We start from the raw sequence: 22,038 nt of genomic DNA on the forward strand, positions 1-22,038 counted from the left end.
TTTAATAGCATTTTGCAATAATCACACCAAATCTAAGCTAACAAAAAATACTACTAATTGTAGCGTTGCTTATAAGTAACCAGGAAGATCTGACAGGCTTTGGATAAGTGGCTTTGGGAAAGTGCTCTCATAAGAAGCTGTTTTTGTCATTGACTCTCTCATGGAAAAATAGATCTCATGACCTTTTGAATATATGCAGCAGTAATATAAATGTCAATTCTAATGTCAGATGTGTTGTTGTTGTCTCAGTTTGTTTGGATCCTGTCAGTCCTGTGTGGCACCGACGTGTGTCTGGGATTTGTCTACGACCGGCCCAGGCGCTCAGGAGAGGACGGGACTTCCACCAGATCAGAGTGTGAGTTTGTTTGCTTTGTTTGCTGACCTTGTTCCTGGGAAACATAGATAACATCTTGTGAACTGCTCGAGACCCCGAGCAGCCGAACATTCACACAACTGAGGTGGCCTTGAAAAGAAAAAAGGCACTCCCACCCTCAGGGTAGCTGTTCTGTAACTGACCCTGACCTCTGACCTCCTTGTGGATCGAAGGCAAGAGAAAAGGCTCCTACAGGAATCAGTGAAGTATCAAGTGGGAACCTGGTCCTTCTTTTGGTGTGATATCATTTCAGCAAAAAGAGTGTTTCCGTCCCTCCAGGCGTTCATAAAGTAACGCATCCCTTCACAGACTGTAACATTGTAATAATTTATAGAGCCCTGAAGAGATGTAACTGTTCATGAAAAAGAAAAGATTAGAGGAAAAATGTGAAAAATAAGCAGAATTTAGTGTTATCTTGTGACGCTTTACATTCATCTGTGACCCTTTGGGTTCTTTAAAAATAAAGATTATTTAAATTTTTGATTCTTTTTTTTTTGTTGACTTATCGATTCATCATTGAGAAGATGACAAGATGACATCTTCAATTTGCTTTATTCTGTCAAACCACCCGTTAAAAACCTAAAGATATCCCTATCACGAAAGACAAATGTGAAGTTTTGCTGCTTTTTAAAAAAATTTAATATCTTTGGGTTTTTAACAATTAAGTAGACAGAAAAAAGCAAATTGAAGATGTCACATTGGCGCTCTAAAAAGTTTTTATAAGGCAATTTTCAAAATGTTCTGACATTCAATTGAAAAAATCAATGGAACAATGAATTGATGAGGCAATAATGAAAATAATTGCCCCCACACACACACACCACCACTCTGCAAGTATTGTGTGGTTATCTGCTGTCAAATGAATGAGAACAATGCAGAGGTGCAGTGAGCCTCAGTGAAAGCCCTTCAGAACTGTGTTCAGTGAAGCAAACCCCAGCAAAAAGAAGACACACACTTTAATTTAGCTGCCAAAGTGGCTGGTACAGGCCATGTGAAGTGTACTTTGGAGCCGCGTTAATGTATCTTGGCCCAGTGTTCGTGGGACATGCCTGAAGCCACGCTCCAAGTCTAAGACACATGCAGAAAAGAACTTTTTTTTAAAGCAGAGTAAATCTTGAACCCTATGTGAGCTTCAAGGGGAATCAGTCACCCCAACGTCAACCGGAGTGACACGCGTCCACCCCCACGGCCCGTCTCTAAGATCACTCCCCTAACGAACAACATGAGAACTCACTTTCCACACCAGCCGCTCCAGAGGAATGTCTCCTGCTCAGTTTGTTTGCCGGGTTGTTTTCTATATGAAGTGTCTGCCAGCGCATATGAAATAAGCGAGCGGAGAGTATAAGGTGGTGGGGGGTGGGGGGGTGGGCGTTACAATGGATCACTGTGACCCTGCGAGGTTGTGATTGGGCAGCCCGTGTGTTTTTTTTGTTTTTTTTTAGAGAGAGAGAGAGAGAGAGAGAGAGAGAGAGAGAGAGAGAGAGAGAGAGTGTTTGTGTTGCTCTACCTTGAGTCAATATTAAGAGAGCATTGGAGCTCATTTTCTGCCTCAGATTCTCAAACCCTGTCGGTATCAGGAGGCAGAGGTTTGCTTGGATTGTCATAGCAACAGGTGGCGGTGGGTGCAGGCCATTGTATATTTTGCAATTTTTTTTGCATTTTTTCCTTTCTTAGCGGAGAACATAAACTTTTTGCACTGAAGATATTTCAACAGTAGGAAAAAAAGCACAAGTGTAAATAATGACATGATTGATGGCCGGATTCCATTTAGCTGCTTCAGTTTCAGGGTCCGGGTGTTGTTCATGCTTGGCTCATTGCCACACTGTCCTCAATTCTTACTGGGACGCTTGAATAGAACGGAGCCATGTTGTAATTAGTAACACCTGTGCTCTTCCTTCTTAAGACAACTTAAAATGTGAAGGAGATTGAGTGTGAAAGCTCATTGTTGACTTTGGGAATAGTCATTTTATCACCAAAAGAAATAATCAAGGTCTTCTTACTAGCTTTTCCCAGAGCTTTCAACCTTGCAATTTGTACTTTTTTGTTATTTTACACCTGCCTGATCTCATTTTGTTCCTCACTAAAAGTTGCTAAGAACATTACCAACCATCTGGGGACTTTGTATTTTTCAAAAATTCTAAAAAATAAAAATCTCTGAGAATAAATGTTATCAACTGAGCTGTTTTAATATGGTGTCTAATCTAGTTATTTTGGGTTTAAAGTGCTCAATTAAAAAATCCAAACAGTTTGTTTATTGGATTAAATTCAAAGTGGCAGAAACGAGAAAACCAAGCTAACTGCTGACAGCTAACTGTTAACTGAACGTCCGTCTACCAGACCTGCTGCCCGCTGTCCACCCGGCGAAGTCGATTCCTCGTGGTGGGGAGGACAAAACAAAAATACGAGACACTGGACTTTGGATTTAATCCAATAAACAAACTATCAAAGCGTACACAGACCTTCACATAATCGGGTCAGCTCTACTTATTCGTCCTCTCACAATGGACTGAGGGCAGACTGGACGCCACAGTGACTCGCTATCGCCTCTCCAGGTTCAAGTGGTATAAGAAGACAGAGTGGGCTTGTGCTAGCTGGTTAGCGTGGGCATTTCAGTAGCTATATCTCTGCAACACAATACATAGAGTCTTTAACAGAACGTCAACACTGTAACCTCTTCACATTCTGCTGATAATGTTAGTTTCACCATTAACCTATGTTCAAATTTGAACTCATGGAGCCAAGAGGGCGTTGTATGTGCTCTAGTAGACTTAGACAAAAACGCATCCAGGCTTTTCACCTTTGACCTGTGGTCCTCACTTGCTCCAACAGAGCAGGAGTGAGTCTTACAGCAATGAGGGTATTGATGCTTCACCCCACTCCACACTGCCATGCCAACTAGCTGGGCAGCATAAATAATTTAAAGTGTAACGCCTCGTTTCCTTCACATAGTGCACATATGCACTTGTACTTGCATAAAGAAACACACACATATATGTCCACACAGGAACACACAAACACGCCGTGTTGAATAACTCCCGTTGGCATCACCTGACTTTCTCTGTGAGCGAGGTTGTTTTTTTGTGAGTGGACAAGGAGCATGTTGTTAGAAATGTAGCAATAAGGTCACTCACTCTCAGATCTCCAGGATGTCTTCAATTAAGCCAGGGGGTTCTCACAATGCGGGTTGGGTTCCACACCGGGGCCACCGTCCTCTGGGACCTCAGTGGACAAGAGTGTTATTGTATCTGAGGAAACCTGTCCACATAGTGAGATAGAATTACCCCAGTTTGGGTCCCAGGAGAGGATTTAAAGTTTAGTAACTGTTGAGTTTGGCACATGGCTTACAGACCTTTTGTCACAGTTATTACCAGTTATTATGAAATACATTTTCAGTTTGCCGACCACATTTGTTGCTTTTGACAAAAGTATTTTTGACTGCAGATCGGTACAGGTTGAGAGGCATTTGAACAGTGCAGCCATTCATTCATTTTTTTGGACAATATACCGTATTTAGCTGTATACCCCCCACCCCCACTGGCTAAATTCCAAAATCTCCCCCCAGTTCACTGTTAGGGTTTTGGACCTGTGAAAGGTGTTGAGTTGAACGACAGTGACATTTGTGGTCACCGCTGTGTGGGGGCTTTACCAAAACCAGGGATTGTGGTTTAAAGTCACGGCGAAAGTCTTAAGCTTTCTAAATAAAGGGTGTCATTTTGAGAGGGAACATTTTTGCCAACTGATATCTAAACACAGGCAAATACCCATGGTAAGGAAATTAGGGATATGATAGCAAAATGACAAATGACTTCACTGTCATCTAATCACTTTCATACACATCTAGGTAAAAAAAAAAAACAACTCATTCCAATCATCGGGCAATATCTGGTCCTGAAAAGTGAAGCAAATGTGAAAGTGGCTTAAACTTGCATTCTCTCTAATGGCCATCAGGGGGCGACTCCTCTGGAAGAAGTCCCATGATATGGTAGTCTATGAGAAAATGACCCTAGTTCTCACTTGATTTAACCAATGGGTGACGTCGGGGTGGATACGTCCACTTCTTGTAAAGAGCATTTCAATAGACTAAGGCAGAATCCATACCATTTCATTATTATTAAGAACATTTCAAAACGATTTAGAATTATTGACCATACATCATACAAAGGGCTTTATTATCATGCAGATAGAATTGAATCATGCACCTGGGAACACACAAATAATAAATTGTACACTACTGCGTTCAGAAGGAATTATCAAATATATTTTAGCATTGTACAGGAACCAAAATACTAGGGATTTGTTAATACTGTAAAGATTTTTTACTTTTTTTGGTCCACTTTAATTCAATTCAATTTATTTTGTATAACCCGAAGTCACAAATCCTAAATTTGCTTCAGAGGGCTTTACAATCTGTACACATGCGACATTCTCTCTCCCGAGACCTCAGAAGTTACTGATGCTGGGAATCATTTCTGCATAATGACGTTCAAACCGTCTTCAGATGTGACTCAGCAGTGTTCGGCGACACTACAGAACAAAAAAAGCACAGATAACATTAAAGTGTCCACTCATTAATTCTGTGTTTCTCCCCATCAGCTCGCCCTGCGTCTCAGTACGCACCGACCTCCGGCTCCTGCAGGAACAGGTGTTTCGAGCTGGTTGACCTGGAGCCCCCAAACTGCCGCTGTGACAACCTGTGCAAGACCTACAACGGCTGCTGCTCTGACTTCGATCAGCTCTGCCTCAGGACAGGTAATCACCCTCCCCGCTTGTCTTCTGATTAGTTGGGGGGTTTTTTTCATCCCCTCTGTCTTAGAGAGCGACAGGAACAGACATTGTGCTGTGATTTGAAAGAAAGAAAATGACTCCCAGATTCTTGGCAGTGTGTTTGATATCAGAGTAAAGGGACTCTTGGTGGTGCAGGTCTGCTCTGAGAGGCTGGAGCAAAATCCTCGGACATCTGGCATCAAGATTATTTTTTTCCAACACAATGGAAAATTTGCCGTGTAATGCGACTACGATGTGTTGCTATGACTCTGCTGTTTCTGTTTGTGTGTAAGAGAGTGAAAGGATAGTGACTCTTTCATAGTGACTGTGTTAACAGACATGTTACACATAACACATGCTTCATATATCAGTGAAGAATTATATATAAATGTAGCAGGAAAAACACACATCATCCAATTGGTAAAAACGTAAACAGGAATTAAAATTCCAGTTTCTAATGTATACATATAACATTCAAACATAGAACTGAACTAAATAGATAGGCACCGTTATCACCGATAACAGATCCAGCTATTTAAGTCAGTATCGGCCTGATATTCAGTATTGTTAGATTTCCTATCTATATCCACTCTATCCAGAGGCATTATATTATATATTTGCTTCTCCTCAAATAACTACAACTGTGAAATCCTACTCACACACACATCATTTTCTATATTGAGTACTTTTACTTTTGATACTTTTTTAAAACTGTTTCTTGTCATGAGTACTTTCACGCAAATATTCAGTGAAGACAAAGCAACAAGTTTTCGCACCGCAAATAAATTGTGACGTATTCAAAACGTACACTATAGTACACAACAAGACAGAGGCTGGACAGAAGCTGGTTTCTGGCTTTGAGAGAGTAGATCTCATTGACACATATTGATTGAACTTTCCTAAGCCATTCAAATAACATATTGGAATTCTTCATTTAGGTTGGGGCTCCGAATGTGTCTTTCTCCACTTGCTTTGATGATGAAACTTTACAGTTACTTTGCAGTATGTTGCCATGCTATAGAGCCATTGAGCCAGACCCTGATTATTTTAGATCTAAACTTGTAATATCATCCCAATTTAGTCTAGAAAAATGCTAACAGTGCTTAATAACGTTCAGCAAGAGAATGTTTGTTCTAATCAGTTTAAATCTACAGTCGTTTTTTAAACTTTGGTGGGTTCACATTATTGTTCTCATTAGATATCTGAGACATCATGTCTTAGCTTGATTGTCCAGCTGTATCATTCATCAGTCTGAGTTGGAGATGAGCCTTGGTCTAAACTGGTTTCTCATGTGTTGCCTTCTCTCTTCAGCTCTGTCAACATTTCCCCCCTCTTCTCCCAGTGTTGGTGGTCTGATTTTATGCCCTCTCCTTCAGCCTGGTGGTCTCTGGCTTACCACTGCCCAGCCACTGTAACCCTCCCTGTGCCAGAAAATGATGCTACATACCCAAGCTCCAACGCTCATCTGGTGTTCTCATTTTAGGCCAGAACACATGTAGTGTTGTCAGTGTTTGTCCCAAAAAGCAGAGTGCTCAGCTGTAAGCTATGCAGCCAAACCGCTGGCAACATTAACCACATCGGCTTTCACTTCTCAGTGCTGGTGGTTTCAGTGCTACTCTATAGATCAGATTAGTTGTGTGTACACACAACAAGGTTTTGGAGTCTACTGTTTTTCGTCCCCACTGGTTGCCATGTGAACATTCTTCCACGTTCCCGTACACAGAGGGGGGCTACGAGTGCAGCAAAGATCGGTGTGGGGAGACTCGGAACGAACAACATGCCTGCCACTGCTCTGATGACTGTCTGGCCAGAGGAGACTGTTGTACCAACTACAAGACACTGTGCAAAGGTTTGCAACTTGAAATATTAAACTGCATACAATGATTTGCATGTGAAGGCTTATTGATCAGGGGGTTTTCAGGACATATGTCTTATCTTGACCCCAAAATCCCTGCAAGAAAAAGTGTACATCTTAAAAACTTAACAACCACTTCAGTCAGTTACAATGCTAAATTCTTTTGTCAATACAAATATGCCTACTAAGCTACAGTTTTACAATGCTTTTAAGTAACTGAATGTCAGCTTTCTCCAGTAAGCGGATCCCTTAAACCTGGGCTGGGGTTAGAAAATAACCTGAAAGACTTCAGACAAGGAATGGATCAGATCAACATTTGACTGTTTTGTAGAATTTGTGTGGTGAGAAAGAGCTATGTTCTGTTGGTCCTCTCACTGTCAATCCGCTCACACACACACACACACACACACACACACACACACACACACACAGCAATGAAAAACAAAACAGTCAGAAAAGCTGCATCTTCTGTCAATACAGTTAAAATAAGTTTCAACTCTACTGCCAAGTCTGATCACTGACCTACTGCGTGTATATGTGGCATTAAGACAATTCACCTAATTACCTAAACCGAAAAAGGGAAAAGTACAAACGCTAAAATTAAGGGCACGGGCGGATCTGAATTAGTTGGTTTATAGAATCTATATCTGCCTGAATAACCTGGTATTATTATTATTAACCTATTATTCCCTATACGAATAGACCACACCAGACACCAAAGAAACCACACACCCAGGTAAACGTAAAACAATATATTAATATAACTCAAAATTCACTCGGTATACAAAATACACAACCAAAAATAACCGTGAGGCTCCCGCCGTACTTCGGCACAATAAACTAAACATTCACAAACGATCCCCCCAAACCCCGTGTCCCATTAGTTCTGTAAGTTCCTTAAGTAATGAAAAATAGTCCGTTGACAAAAAACAATCCCCGAGGAAAAGTCAATAACCGGCGGATGCGTGGCGAGACGCCGCGGTCCCTGTATCCGCCGAACCCGCGCTACCTCACCACAGCTCGTCCCGATGTGGCCCTCTGTGCTGTTCCCGGCAGAGACTCCAGCCTGTTAATTCCTTACAGCTTTCTTCGGATCCTTGGCTGAGCAAATGCCGTCAAACCGTGCTTTCCGGAGACCAGTGAACGGAGCTCGCTTCCTCCAGTGTGCGCGCACAATCTTCCCCCCGCGTCACTTCCCCCACGACACAATTTATACAAAACACCGGTGAACACAATTACACCAATAACAATAACAGATCCTATTTATATCCTGTGTCATAAATACTGGCAACTGATAAGATTACATTACTTTATGTAGGTGAAGGAACATAACCCACAGGTTCCCCATTCACATTTGCTGTAACGAGCAGGCAGACTTCTGGCAATCATTACAGAATATATTTAAAGACTTTTCTATAATACAAATGTAGTACTTTTTTTATTTGCTATGTTCAGCTTGCATTGTCCATACAACGTTTTATCTCTCAGTCCCTCCTCTGATCATGTTCTTTTAGGAGACACTTCATGGCTGAAGGACGAGTGTGAGGAGATCAAGACATCTGAATGTCCTGCTGGGTACGTTTACATCTGAGCAGTGAAGGAGATTAAATAAATGTGTTTATATATATGCCACATAACGAAATGATTTGTTCAACATTGAACTAGGGTGACCAAATTTGATTTCTTATATCAGCATTTTGAGCTTCTTCTGATATGTGCAGGTTTGTGCGCCCACCACTCATCATGCTATCAGTGGATGGATTCAGAGCTTCTTATGTGAAGAGAGGAAACACAGTCATCCCCAACATTGAGAAACTGAGTAAGACCTGGATAGGAGTAAGAGAAAGGTTTTGTTTAGCTGTAAGGGGGAAGACTGTGTTGTTGTGGTAATTTATGAAGCCATGAGAATTTACAGACAATTAATAACTGATTTGGTTCTATTCATTTTGGTCTTTGTGCTAATATCAGGGTTTCCTTTGCTCTGTTTTCCCTTTCAGGAACATGTGGAACCCATGCTCCATACATGAGGCCTGTTTACCCCTCAAAAACCTTCCCCAACCTCTACTCCCTGGCTACGGTATGGCACAGCCGCATGTTGCTATCAACGATCAGGTTGTCAGTTATTGTTGTGATAAAAAAGCATTTGCCTTCCGTGTTTACAGGCATTAATCTCAGCTGTATCTTAAAATGGTCTGCTAGCATTAGCGTTAAGCTCAAAGTAAAGCTGAAGCTAGCTAAATATAAGTTATCATGTTTGCTAATGGTCACAGTTCTAATGCTGTAATTGTGACATTTCAGAAGTACTTACTTTGCCAGGTGGTTGATACAGTATTGTAGCTGTGATATCTAGTATTGGTAACATAAGTAAGTACAACATGCTAACGTTCGTATTAAGTTCAAAGTAACTATAGCCAACCTAGTCGGCAAAATTATGCTGGTATTGAATGTTTCTGCAAACCAAAAATTGGTTTCGTATCACGTGGTTAATGTTGTGACACGATCGGTTAGATTTAGGCTGCAACACTAGGTTATGGTAAGAAAAAATATCACGGCTTGTGTTCAAATAATAACGTAACAACTTAACGAGCATAAATAAATAACAGCAGACTTTCTTCCATAGCGTTATGTAACAAGCTTAACAACATAGAGTAACAACCTAACGTGACAACGAAATACAACTAGCATAAATAAATAACAATCACACTTAGTGGACTTTCTTGCATAAAGATATGTAACAAGCTTAACAGGGTAACATAACAGAGTAACATAACAGGGTAACATAACAGGGTAACGGCGTAACCTAACAGCGTGATCTAACTTGACAACGCAACCTAACAGCGTAAAGTGTCAGCGTAACGTGTCAGCGTAACGTGTCAGCATAACATGTCAACCTGACCTGACAGCGTAACCTGACAGCGCAACGTGTCAGTGTAATGTGTCAGTGTAACCTAACAGCATAACGTGTCAGTGTAACAAATCAGTGTAACAAATCAGCGTAACGTGTCAGCCTGACCTGACAGCCTGACTTGACAGCCTAACCTGACAGCGTAACCTGACAGCGCAACGTGTCAGTGTAACCTAACAGCATAACGTGTCAGCGTAATGTGTCAGCCTGACCTGACAGCCTGACCTGACAGTCTGACCTGACAGCCTAACCTGACAGCGTAACCTGACAGCGCAACGTGTCAGTGTAATGTGTCAGCGTAACGTGTCAGCGTACCGTGTCAGCCTGACCTGACAGCCTGACCTGACAGCGTAACTAGCATAAATAGATAACAACCACACTTAGCGGACTTTCTTGCGTAGGGTCATGTAACAAATGTCACAACGTTGCGTAACAATTGCAAACTCAATGTTTATTTTGAGGGACATAAACAGTCCTTCACTTTTTTGTGTCCTTCAAGATGTAGTTAAGAAGAAATAAGAAGCGTTTAAAATAGACACACAGTTAAATTACAAGTACCTCAGTGACAGTTTGTGTAAAAATGACAAAATGTTATTTTTTATAAAAGTTACCAACTTTACAAGCTTTACATATTTTTGAAGCCAACACTGAGAAAAGAAGAGCAATCAAGTACAGTTCTGAAATGACAAATGTTGGCCTAGGCATAATCTCAGTGTGAATCGTTGTCAGGGTCTCTACCCAGAGTCTCATGGTATCATTGGCAACTCCATGCATGACCCCGTGTTTGATGCCACCTTCACCCTGAGAAGCCGAGAGAAACTCAGTCATCGCTGGTGGGGAGGACAGCCGGTAAGTACAGTCTCTTCTCTCTGTTGTCTGTCTTTTACCATCTGTAGTTCATTAACACTATAATTGTATTTTATCAGTGAGATGACAAGGATTTTTTTTCCTGTTCTCTTTTTGTTTTTGCTGATAAATAACTTTTGTGTATGACTTTGAACGTTAGTGTTTTTCAAATTCATATGACAGGTCACAGATCAGAGGCCAACAAAGGCACTACAGACTTTTCTTTTGAAGCCAACTACAGTATGATTGGCGGGACTCAGATCTAACGAAACCACAACTGATAAGCTTTATAATCCAGTGATTAATAACAGATGTTAATATGAAATCTGACTTGGGATCACTTTCAGTTCTTGCAAGACCAAAGCGTTGACATTAAGTAGTCTGGAACTCTTTAGGGTTTTACTTTCGTGGATTTACTTGTGTTAGGATTTTATTTGACAGAATACTGAGAATACTGAGTCAGGATGCACTGCTAACCAACAAGGCTTTACCAGTGTCTTCCAAAATGGTTGACAAACAAAACAAAACCAACCTACTGAATGGTTTTGTTGTCCAGAGTAACACTCCGATAGCATCCTCCTAAAATATATCAGGCTGATAAAATAAGACTGCACTGTTTCTCTCCTAGATCTGGATCACAGCGCTCAAACAGGGAGTGAAGGCTGCCACCTTCTTCTGGCCTGTGTGAGTCTACAGCTGCAGCTCTCTGTCGCTAAATGTTTTTCTGAATGCCTTGCTCTTTCAGTTCATTTTGTTGGTGCTCTGCATGAGCCCTGTATGTCCAAAAGGACAATCTTTCATGAATTGAAAGTAAATGACTTCCTTTGCTTTTCAATACTTTTATAGTATTATTTTCCCTTATTAATACGTTGGGAATTACAGCTGGGTGGATACTTTGCAAAGACAGCCTCTCCTCCCTGCTGCTTAGTCAGCACAATTTAAAGCTTCTGATGCAGTTCTCGTACAGTACTTTTAAATTCTGCTCTCTTTGGTCTGAGCTGTTTTGTACGGTAGTAGGGAGTATTAGAGCCAGGCATGAGGAACAAAAAGGAGAGGTGGAAGAATACAGTCAAAATTCATATACATGCGCTAATGCTAATAGTTTGATTTGTTCTAAAATTTCTAGTTTATTATTGAAATGTTGTCTTTATTCTCGAAATGGTATTTCAACTTTATTAATATTAATATAAATATTTTCACATATTCTTGAAATGCAAATTAAAATCATTCCCAACATTTCGACATTTCGCAGATCTGGAATAGTTGCCTTGGCATTTTAACATTTGTGCATGTTTCCCGATAAGTGAATCAGGCGTTGTAAACAAAACTCACAGGGAGTCAGATGTCAGCTTGTTTAATATACTGAATGCACTCTTTGTTGTCATGTATGTACTCTGGCACCAGGTAAGAACACATTAATAAATAGCCAAAGCTCTCTGGCCTGTATTGATATTGGAACCTTTACAACCATGAGACATATCGGCCAGTCATGTGGCGACATCAGTGTCCTCATATGAAACCTGAGGTTATGGTGTTAATGTGCCTTAAATACCACTGCGGATGCATCTTATCACTAATAATTCCGGAACTGTAAACTATTTGGTGGGAAAGTTGCCAAAGGAAGTCACAAGAGCATGCCCGTTCATGTTCCTGCTGCTCACTCGGGCCGCAGCAGTGAAACCTATAGCCCGTGTGTGGAACGCAAAGGAGCCCACATTTATCGGCACAGAGACGGCTTTGATGAAGCGGGGAGGCAGATCTCAGCAGAGGGCTGTTTTCACAGCAATTTGGGCAAATGGGCCTGTTTACACTACGCAGGGTTCCTCTGTGAACCGGGGTCGCAGACGTGCCGCCCTACAGAACCGTGGGGGTCGAAGCGTGCGGTTTACAGTGCTTTTCTTGCACTTGGCACTGACAAGAGGTGCGTGAGGAAGAAAGGGAGAGTGAGGAGAGGGAGACAGGACTGTGCCCATGACAGGGAGACGGAGAGAGTGTGCTGACATTTCTGTGTGGCTGAGAAAGCCCCCATTTTTATAGTACCATTGTGGGATTGGCATGGTAATGGGGACCAGGGATTATTGCTAAATGATTGGCTGACTGGTTGAATGTCTGTGTTGGGCTCAGCTTTCTGGGACGTTCCCCCCACCCCACCACCCCTTAACCACAAGAAGAGCGTAGAAAAAGGAGAGAAGAAGAAAGAGAGTATATAAAACAAGAAGAGGGGAAATGTTGTTGAAAGTGTGAACATAGACAAAAGTGCAGAAAGGGATCAAACCTGCTGTCAAGTGTTCACGCAGCGACACCACACCTCCTCGTCCATCCCCCCTCGCGTCGCGCTACCTCGTACATCAAGCCCCACTCAGGGCCTCAGTCCCGAGCTTGATGGTTGACAGCTGTGGACTGTATGACAGCCAGCGGCTTGGTTGGTGGCCTCATCATTATACAGGCAGCCTTTTGAATTTCAGACACAGTCAGAGGGCTCCAAGTGTGTTCTACTTTATGAGGCTCTTTGAGAGTCAGAGGGAACAGTTTGGAATTTAATGGTTTAATGGGTCATGAAGGGCACCTGAATCTGAGTCTATCACTATAATTCTGTGTTCGTGCCATGGCTTGTTTGTCACTTTGCAGCTATTGGTTTTCTTCAAATGTTAACCAATCTTACCCTTCGTTGTGTGTTTGTGTTCCAGTGCTATCACTTTGGAGAGGCGGATACTGACCATGCTGCAGTGGCTCCACCTGCCTGAAGGGGAGAGGTGAAATCCGTTTTTCTTTTCTTTTTTGTCCGTCTCACATTTGTCTTTCATCTTCCTGTTTTCTCTTTTTTTTTTTCTTCTTCTTCTTTGCAGCCACAGCTTAGGAAAAGTGAGAAAAAACATGTGTCATCGTATCACATATTATGGCTAATGAGACGTTCACTGACTCTCTGAATCCCACGCTTACCCGTGCCTCTGTTTTCCTCCTGACAGTGGTGGATCAGTAGCTCAGAGTTTTACCCTGCAGAGCTCCGTTGCTACTGTACATCTGATTGTGCATGACTTTTCCCCTCTAATGATAGAGATCTGACTCAGCAGTTGTGTGTGTAGCTGCTGCTACTAATATCACCGTTGCTACTACTATTACTTGTATTGCTGTAATGATTACAGCTGCTACTGTTTCTATGAAGGTTTAACATTTTTATATACAGTTAGCTATTTTAGTCCAGTGGTTCAGTGCTTAGGGGTCAGGCCCCTCCAAAGGGTCACCAGACCACAACATTTCAGGAAAAAACAAAGCTCTGATACACAATTTTTTTTTTTTTTTTGTGAAAAACAAGATCATTTGACACACGCACACACCATTAAGTGATATATATTTTAAATATATAATCAATAAATTGATTCCTTAGGCTATTGTACTGGGAATAGCTCTCTCTACGGCCCCTCCCACCCCACAGGCCCTAGTGCAACCACTCTGCCTGCCTATTTCTATGCCCTGGTCAGTGCACTACCTCCAGTCATACACTGACTATGGAAAAGTACCTCATACAGCCTGACTTCAAAACATTCGAACTATCTAATTAATATCTGAAACGTAACTATAACTGTCAAATAAAGGTAGTAGAGCAAAAGCTACAGTCATTTCCATTTCCATTGAAATGTAGTGGGGTAGAAGTATAAAGTAGCGTACAATAGTAATATTTAAGTAAAGTACAATCTCAAAATTGCACATAAGCTCTGTATTTAAGTAAAGGGACTTAGTCTCCAACACTGCAAGTGATGCACTTTAAAGCACCTGTTTATTGTCAATTATTACTATCACTACAACTACCACGAGCACATCTCTATCTTGTTTCAGGCCCTATGTTTACGCCATGCACTCTGAACAACCAGACACATACGGACACAAAATGGGGCCCATGAGCGTAGAAGTGAGTACTGTGTATTTGCATCTGTGCTTGTGTGTGGGGATGTGTGCGTTTGCACGGAATGCGCATATTAACTGTACACATACACACCCCTATAGTGTCCCTCTGTGTGTAATGTTTATCAAAAAACACACACACACACACACACACACACACACAGTGGGTTCTCACTCCCTTTCTGTGTTTCAGTTGAACAACCCTCTGCGGATGATTGACAGGATTGTTGGCCAACTGATGGATGGACTTAAACAGATGAAACTGCACCGCTGTGTCAACATCATCCTGGTGGGGGATCATGGTACAGACACACACACACACACACACACACTGTGGTGTAAGGTCATTATGCTGGAAGAGCACATTACATGCATGCTCCACTGAAGCAATTTAGGATGAAGTGCTTTGCTTCAAGGCACGCTGGTCTTAAATACAGAGACAATCGCTCATTCACTTCATTATAGGTTTCACCAGCTAGCCACTCATTCCCCTGTGTGTTCTCAGGTATGGAGGAGGCCCACTGTGATCGCACTGAGTTCCTCAGCAACTACATGACCAACGTTGATGACATCATCCTCATCCCCGGGTCTCTGGGCAGAATACGCTCGAGATACCCCAACAACCCTAAATGTGAGAAGAGAAAAGCTTATGATATTGAATTTTTGATGAGATATTTCATCCTCTTTTTCTTCCTCTTTTATTTTGTCTTCATCTTTTTCCTGTTCACTTAAGAGACACTACAGGCAAAGACATTGCTTGACATTGCTTTGCCTGTAGTGTCTCTTTCTAGTCAATAGAAAGAAAACATCCAAAATGCACATTTAGGTGTTTATTTTACGATTTTGTCTCTTTGTGAGATAATGCCTCTTTTGCATATTCAAACACAACATTTCAGAAAACATGTAACAAAAAAATAATTGTCTTAATGTAAGAAATCAACTGGGGAAGTTTCATGGTGATATCTATTAGTTATTTTCCCTCTCATTAATGCAGACTACCTTGTATTCAGAGCTTTTTATCTTGTCCTTTTGAAATAGACGTTTCTGTCTACATTTATTTGTCCTACTTACCTACTTCTCACAAGTTGAAGTTCATTATCTTTGTTTTTTTAATAAAGTCCACTGTTAAGATATACAGGACAATATGTTTCTTTTATTGTACTTAACAATTTTCACTACTCTGACCATTGTTCTTTATTTCAGATGATGCCAAGGCTGTTGTTGCAAATCTAACAGTAAGTACTCGGCTTGCATGAAAAATGCTAGAACTTGTATGAACTTACTGATGGAGAATTTAGTAAATTTAGAAATAGTAATAGAAATATCATTTTATTTATATAGCACCTTGCATTACATAAAATGCAGCTCAAAATGCTTTACAAGAGAAACACATCAACAGCACAGGTATTTTAAAACCACAAAAATAATAAAGTTCTAAGGAGATATAAAACATAGGATAAAATCTGGTAATTGTAAAAACATTTTTATGATACAAACCATGAAAACCAAGTATGAGAAATTAAAATACACATCATATAATAACAACAATGTTAGAACAAGTTGGAATGAATTAAAAGCAAAATCAGAAAAAATAGTTTTCCGCTTTTTCTTAAAACGATCAACAGAAGTTGCCAAATTACCTCAGGGAACGGTTAGCAACGTACTCAGATCAGCAGTCGGAGTGGCAGGAAGGTGCTGAACCATTCAGGGCCTTAAAAACAATTAAAAGAATTTTACAATCAACCGTTAATGTTGTTATAATATGTTATATGTTATGTAATGTGTTCTCTTTAATTCATTATTGTTTACATTCTTGCTGTTGATTTTGTACAAGTTACAGCCTATCAATGTTTATTAGGTAATCCAGTATATAGTGTATTCCAGTAATCTAGATGAGATAATATACAAATGCATGGGTCAACCTTTTGGCATCTTCCAGAGAGAGGAGGGGTCTAACTATTGCAATATTTCTTAAATGATAAAAAAAACAATCTTTGTAAAATTGTTGTCCTGTTGTTGACATGTGATTTCAAATTCAGCTCAGAATCAAGACAAAACACTCAGGTTTTTTACTTTGGGCTTATTCTGTAGAGCCGGACTTCCAAGTTGGCTTAATATCTTTTCTCTCTGTGCATTTGTACTAGTTATATTTTAAAAAGATAATTATGCTATTGTAGCATGTATTTGGTGGAGCATACCGAGTGGTGTGTCACCTTTCTGATTGACTCCTATAGGATCAAAATACCAATGATAGTTTCTTTGTTCCAGTGTAAGAAGGCAGACCAGCACTTTAAGCCGTACTTGAAGCAGCACCTGCCTAAGAGACTGCACTACGCCAACAACCGGCGCATCGAAGAGATTCACCTGCTGGTGGAGAGGAAGTGGCACGTTGCCAGGTGAAGTACAACCTCTACTACAAGAAGTAGGAACACATGCATGGTGTTAAAAGCTAAACTGGACAACTGTAAAAACTGACACTCCTTTCAATATGCCAATTGGAGATACAGTATAAACTAGACAAGTGCTCTCAGCAAAGTGCAACGACCCCTGCTGTAATGTTTGATTGAATGAATACAAACCACAATCGCCCCCCCCCCCCCCCCCCCGTCTACACTGAAGTACGTTAACTCATCTCACGCAACAGATACGCTTCCATTTGAATCTATGCAGCTGTCTGCACCGCTCCATGCAGCTAAACTGCAGTTCACTGTGTCACACTTTATGTTGACTGTTTAATGCTTCCTCTGAACAGAAACTGTCAGTCCTGTTGTGTGATTAGTTCCGTTAGCTCTTAGCTCTGTTAGCTGTATTAGCCTTGTTAGCTGCTAGCTTTGTTAGCCGAACACACAGCAGGACTCTGCTGACCACTGGCTGCTAACAGCTAAATAGCTAACCTCCTACCGACATGAGAAGACATGCTACGTTGTAGTCAGCACTTGGTTTAGTTTGTGATTTGCTAATCGTTGACGCTAATGACGGTATAAAACAGTCAATAAAATATGTTGACCAAAATAATGTGTTTTCAAAAAGTTTGAATCACTGCAACCACGATGGGTGCTTGAGCATGAATGAGCTGATCAAATATAGGGCTGATGGGAGTATGGGATATTAGCCATGGACAGACAGACAGACACAAGGATGGACACGCAATCACCCACACACAGGACCAAATACATGATCTCCTGGCGGAGATAATAAGCACATGAGAAGTTCACTGAGAGCACAAACACAGACATCCACCAATGTGTTGAATGGAGTAAATACATCTTAAATGTTTCAGATTGAAGATGTATGCAGGAAACTGGAAGAATAAAGTCTGATGTGCAGTGTTATACCTGACACACTTTCCACCCCCACTGTGAAACCCAGAGATGTGGGCTGAGATATATCTCTCTTCACACCTTTGACCTGTAACTATATAACATGAGACACAACTTAAAATATGTGTGATAACACCAGGCATACAAGAAAGCTTGTCTATTAATAGATAAGTTAGAAGTTCTAACTAATTTAGTTTGAATTTGTTGCTGGAAGTGCTCTAATGTTGTGTTCAGTCAGTGTAAGTACGTGGCATTTTCAGCCCACCCGTCAGTGAGGCTTTTTACTGCACATCTTGCATTACTTAAAAACACATTTTATGCTAACGTAGGCTGCTATCAACGCATCATTAACACGTGTAGTGCTGAAAAGTTTTAAGATGTCCCATTCAGAGCCACACTAGTGTAAAAAAAAACACCAAAAAAACTGGTATTTTTCAAAAGTGCAGCTGCTGAAACGTTAATGACAAGCTAAAATGAACTCTGACAGGCGTTTGATGTAGAGCAGCGAATTCTTACTGCAGTGATTCAGTGACAAAGTAAACCATGAAGTCATCAGGACTGAAAGAGAAAAAAAAAAACACCTCGCTGTGTGTGTGTATGCGTGTGCGTGCATGCGTGCGTGCATGCATGTCAGAGTAACAGCCTCCTGGCATGGAGCTGTCATGCTGTTTTGGGTTGGTGAACCATGGGAGAGCTACATTCTGTCTCAGTACACACACACACACACACGCACACGCATGCATGCATGCACACATACACGCAGAGCTGCAAACTGAAAGACATCTTTGAGGTTTCAGTGCAGCTCAGATAGACAGACGGGTTAATCGTTGGCACCGGAGCTTTGAGCAGACTGTCTGAGCATTTACACTCTCTCACACACACACCTACACACATACACACACACACACACACACACACACACACACACACACACACACACACACACACACAGGCACATATACTGTACATAAGTCGATGTCTGCGTAAATCTCAAACCAACTAACTGTTCACCAAATGAAACACTGAGTTTGTCTCATTTTCCTATCATTTACATTTTTAACATGCTTGTGGCTTCACCCCCTAAACACGCACATCCGCATCCACACACACACACACACACACACACACACACATATAAATGAAGGTGTATAACTGGAAGTAGTGTTTTAATGGACACTTAGTTAAAAGTGGCTGTTTTTCAATTAGAGGACTGTGGGTTGGGTTGTGTGAAGGAGTGCTTGTCCTGGGCCGAGGGCTAAAGTGAATACTGACAACATGCTGCAGTTCAACTGTATTTAACACCACGGTTTAACCTGTAAAAACCTGTGTGGACCTGACGGCGCACTTTGAGGTTAATGTAACGATTTTCAGTATTTCAGTCAGAATTGCTTTCTCCACTTTGACCCCAGATTTCTATCATACTCAAAAACATTTGAAACTTACTGCCTTAAGAGAAAGAACCAGAGACTGTCTCTCTCTCTCTCTATATATATATATATATATATATATATATATATATATATATATATATATATATATATGTGTATATATAAGAAGTGGACATAGTCACCAAGACATCACTCATTGGTTTATCGCTATCTTGGTTTCTGATTGTCGCCATCTTGGTTTTTTTGCAACCAGAAGTGACACATAAGGGTGGAGCTTAGTACAACATTTGTAGGCGACCGAAATGTGACAAAAAAAAATTCATGAACTGAAAACAAAGGGTTAAAGTTGTAAAACAAAATCGTGGACAACTCAAAACCGGACACCGCCATGGTAGTGACCTGTCAATCACAAGTTAGCCCACCCTAAAGCACACCCTGCTTTGACTCTAAATGGACCATAATTTACTAAATGAACATCATGACGTATTGAAGAAGACTTGAAACTAGAGATTGAGACCATAAACTCATGTTTACAATCTTTACTGAGGTAATAAATCAAGTGAGAAGTAGAGTCATTTTCTCATTGATTTCCATACAATCTGACTTCTTTTTGCAGCCAGAGGAGTCGCCCCCTGATGGCCATTAAAGAGAATGCAAGTTTAAGGCACTTCCGGAGGTTCCGGGTTGCAGCCTGGACCAATCGTGATTTAACACATATATTTAGGTATCAGTAATCCTGAATATTTTTTTCATAGATCCTCAAAGTTCTAGATTGTAAATTTTCTAAAAGTTGATCTTTCATTCTCTTACTTGATTCAACTGATTTGACCACAGTTTGGTTCACTTGACTGATGGGTGGCCATCTTTAATAGTTGCCAAAATAAACTTTAATACAACAAATCAGCAGCAAATAACAGCGGTATAAAACAGAATTGGTTGGTGTGGTATGCAATATTTTAGCTTTTGACTTTTGTGTGACTTTTGCTGCCAAAACTTTTTGGGTCATCTGACACAATAATCTCAACATTCCAGCCAGTTCTGGTTGGTTGATTGATTGATTTATTGATTGATTGATTCATACTGTTTGTTACAGGAAAGTTCCTGAAGGCAAGAGGCACTGTGGCTTCTCTGGTGACCATGGATATGACAATAAAATCAACAGCATGCAGGTAATGGTAATCTATAGTGGCAAGTTGTTTTCTGGCTGGTTTTTTTATATCCAGTGCAGCAGCACAATTGATTTGATATACTATTATATTGGCCATAACCCATGAATTAATCTACTTTAATAGCCAAAGTACACAAGTATTAGGTCTTGAATCTGAAACAGTGAAATACTAACTAGGATGACCAGATGTCCAGAAAAATTTCTCACATTCACGAATTATGAGCAGTTGTCCCGAATCTTGTCCCGAAAGTTAGACTTAACCTGTGTTTTGTTTGCTCTAGCCTAATAAAACAATAAATACTGATAGTTGTGAAACATTATTTGTTATGTCCATAGCCTACAGTAATTCATTATAATTTTTTAGCCGTGTACAGTCCTGCAGCAAATTGATAAACAACTATGCACATCAGCGATGCATAGCAATAGCGTTGTTGAATTAACACATTTACTGAGAGAAATTAAACCATCCATTGTTGACATGGAGCACGATGAACATCCAGCCAAAAAGCAAAATTGTTACTGCAGATACCGGGTCAAGTGGGGGAGGGGATACACATGGATTATTGCTTCCTCACGAGATCCAAACGAAACGTTTTGTAAAGCTGCAGGAAAGAATACTACTATTATTATCGCTACTGTTCTCTGACACTGAATATAATCTACTGGAGGCCACGCCCACCCCCTACCCTGTCCCCAGTTTCAGCCATTCTCATCTGGTCACCCTAATTCTAATTTATTTCTTGTGACAAATCGTTTGACTCTCCTTTTCAGACTATTTTCTTGGGGTACGGACCTACATTTAAATTCAAGACTAAAGTTCCAGCCTTTGAAATCATTGAGCTTTATAATGTCATGTGTGGTAAGGCATTTTTTTTGTTATTGTGTACTTGGGTCTGAGTGCATGTCTATGACTCTAGTCATCTAGGACTAGCCAAAATGTGTTTCAATGAATATGTGAGTAGACTAGTCACAACATAAGTGGTGTTGTATGTGTAACAGCCTCCACTAATTCTTTTGGCTGACATGGAACTGATTTGTCCCGCTCTCAGATCTTCTGGGTCTGAAACCAGCCCCCAATAATGGAACCCATGGCAGTCTGAACCACCTGCTGAGAAGCCCCACCTACAGGCCCACCATGCCAGAGGAGGTTTCGAGGCCGGCAGCCTCTGGTATTGGTCTTGCAGGAACAGACGACCTGGGCTGCAGCTGCGAAGACAAGGTCAGCCTCATGACTCAGTGGCAGACCCGGGCCCGGCTTCCTGTCCACTGCTGAAAGGAATACTAGTTTTTAGGAGATTGGCTTGTCTGTCAAGCTCACTTAGATTAGTGATAACAACAGTGTAACCAAAATCATTCTGATCTTCATAACCTACCATGGAAGCCCACGCTAACACTATGCTAACACACCATACATGAGATTGAGTGATGGCACATAAATTCATTTTAAAAGTGTCAATAATTCACTAAGTAAATTAGTCAGTAAGTAATGCATGAAGTTTAAGCAGCTGTAAAGTTGAGT

The 22,038-nt window shown here is 40.9% G+C and overlaps 1 protein-coding gene across 4 annotated transcripts in view; it reads left to right on the plus strand.

Moving 5' to 3' along the window:
• The window catches only part of enpp2 (ectonucleotide pyrophosphatase/phosphodiesterase 2), a 33,074-nt gene that overhangs the window by 600 nt on the left and 10,436 nt on the right, over positions 1-22,038 (plus strand). For 2 of the 4 annotated variants that reach the window (XM_068734618.1, XM_068734621.1), the window contains exons 2-19: positions 250-355; positions 4,967-5,122; positions 6,861-6,986; positions 8,507-8,567; positions 8,714-8,811; positions 8,990-9,069; positions 10,627-10,746; positions 11,372-11,427; positions 13,431-13,496; positions 14,578-14,650; positions 14,837-14,945; positions 15,149-15,274; positions 15,847-15,878; positions 16,912-17,039; positions 19,968-20,075; positions 20,445-20,520; positions 21,291-21,378; positions 21,569-21,738. In XM_068734618.1, coding sequence (XP_068590719.1) covers positions 250-355; positions 4,967-5,122; positions 6,861-6,986; positions 8,507-8,567; positions 8,714-8,811; positions 8,990-9,069; positions 10,627-10,746; positions 11,372-11,427; positions 13,431-13,496; positions 14,578-14,650; positions 14,837-14,945; positions 15,149-15,274; positions 15,847-15,878; positions 16,912-17,039; positions 19,968-20,075; positions 20,445-20,520; positions 21,291-21,378; positions 21,569-21,738 — 1,779 coding nt within the window. The remainder of the gene's footprint in view (positions 1-249; positions 356-4,966; positions 5,123-6,860; positions 6,987-8,506; positions 8,568-8,713; positions 8,812-8,989; positions 9,070-10,626; positions 10,747-11,371; positions 11,428-13,430; positions 13,497-14,577; positions 14,651-14,836; positions 14,946-15,148; positions 15,275-15,846; positions 15,879-16,911; positions 17,040-19,967; positions 20,076-20,444; positions 20,521-21,290; positions 21,379-21,568; positions 21,739-22,038) is intronic. The other 2 variants (XM_068734619.1, XM_068734620.1) reach the window with 1 other exon arrangement.

Source organism: Cebidichthys violaceus, unplaced genomic scaffold (genome assembly GCF_023349555.1).
Source record: "Cebidichthys violaceus isolate CVI_PGR_0920_01 unplaced genomic scaffold, fCebVio1.0.p SCAF_65, whole genome shotgun sequence".
In the NCBI taxonomy this organism is placed as follows: Eukaryota; Metazoa; Chordata; class Actinopteri; order Perciformes; family Stichaeidae; genus Cebidichthys; species Cebidichthys violaceus.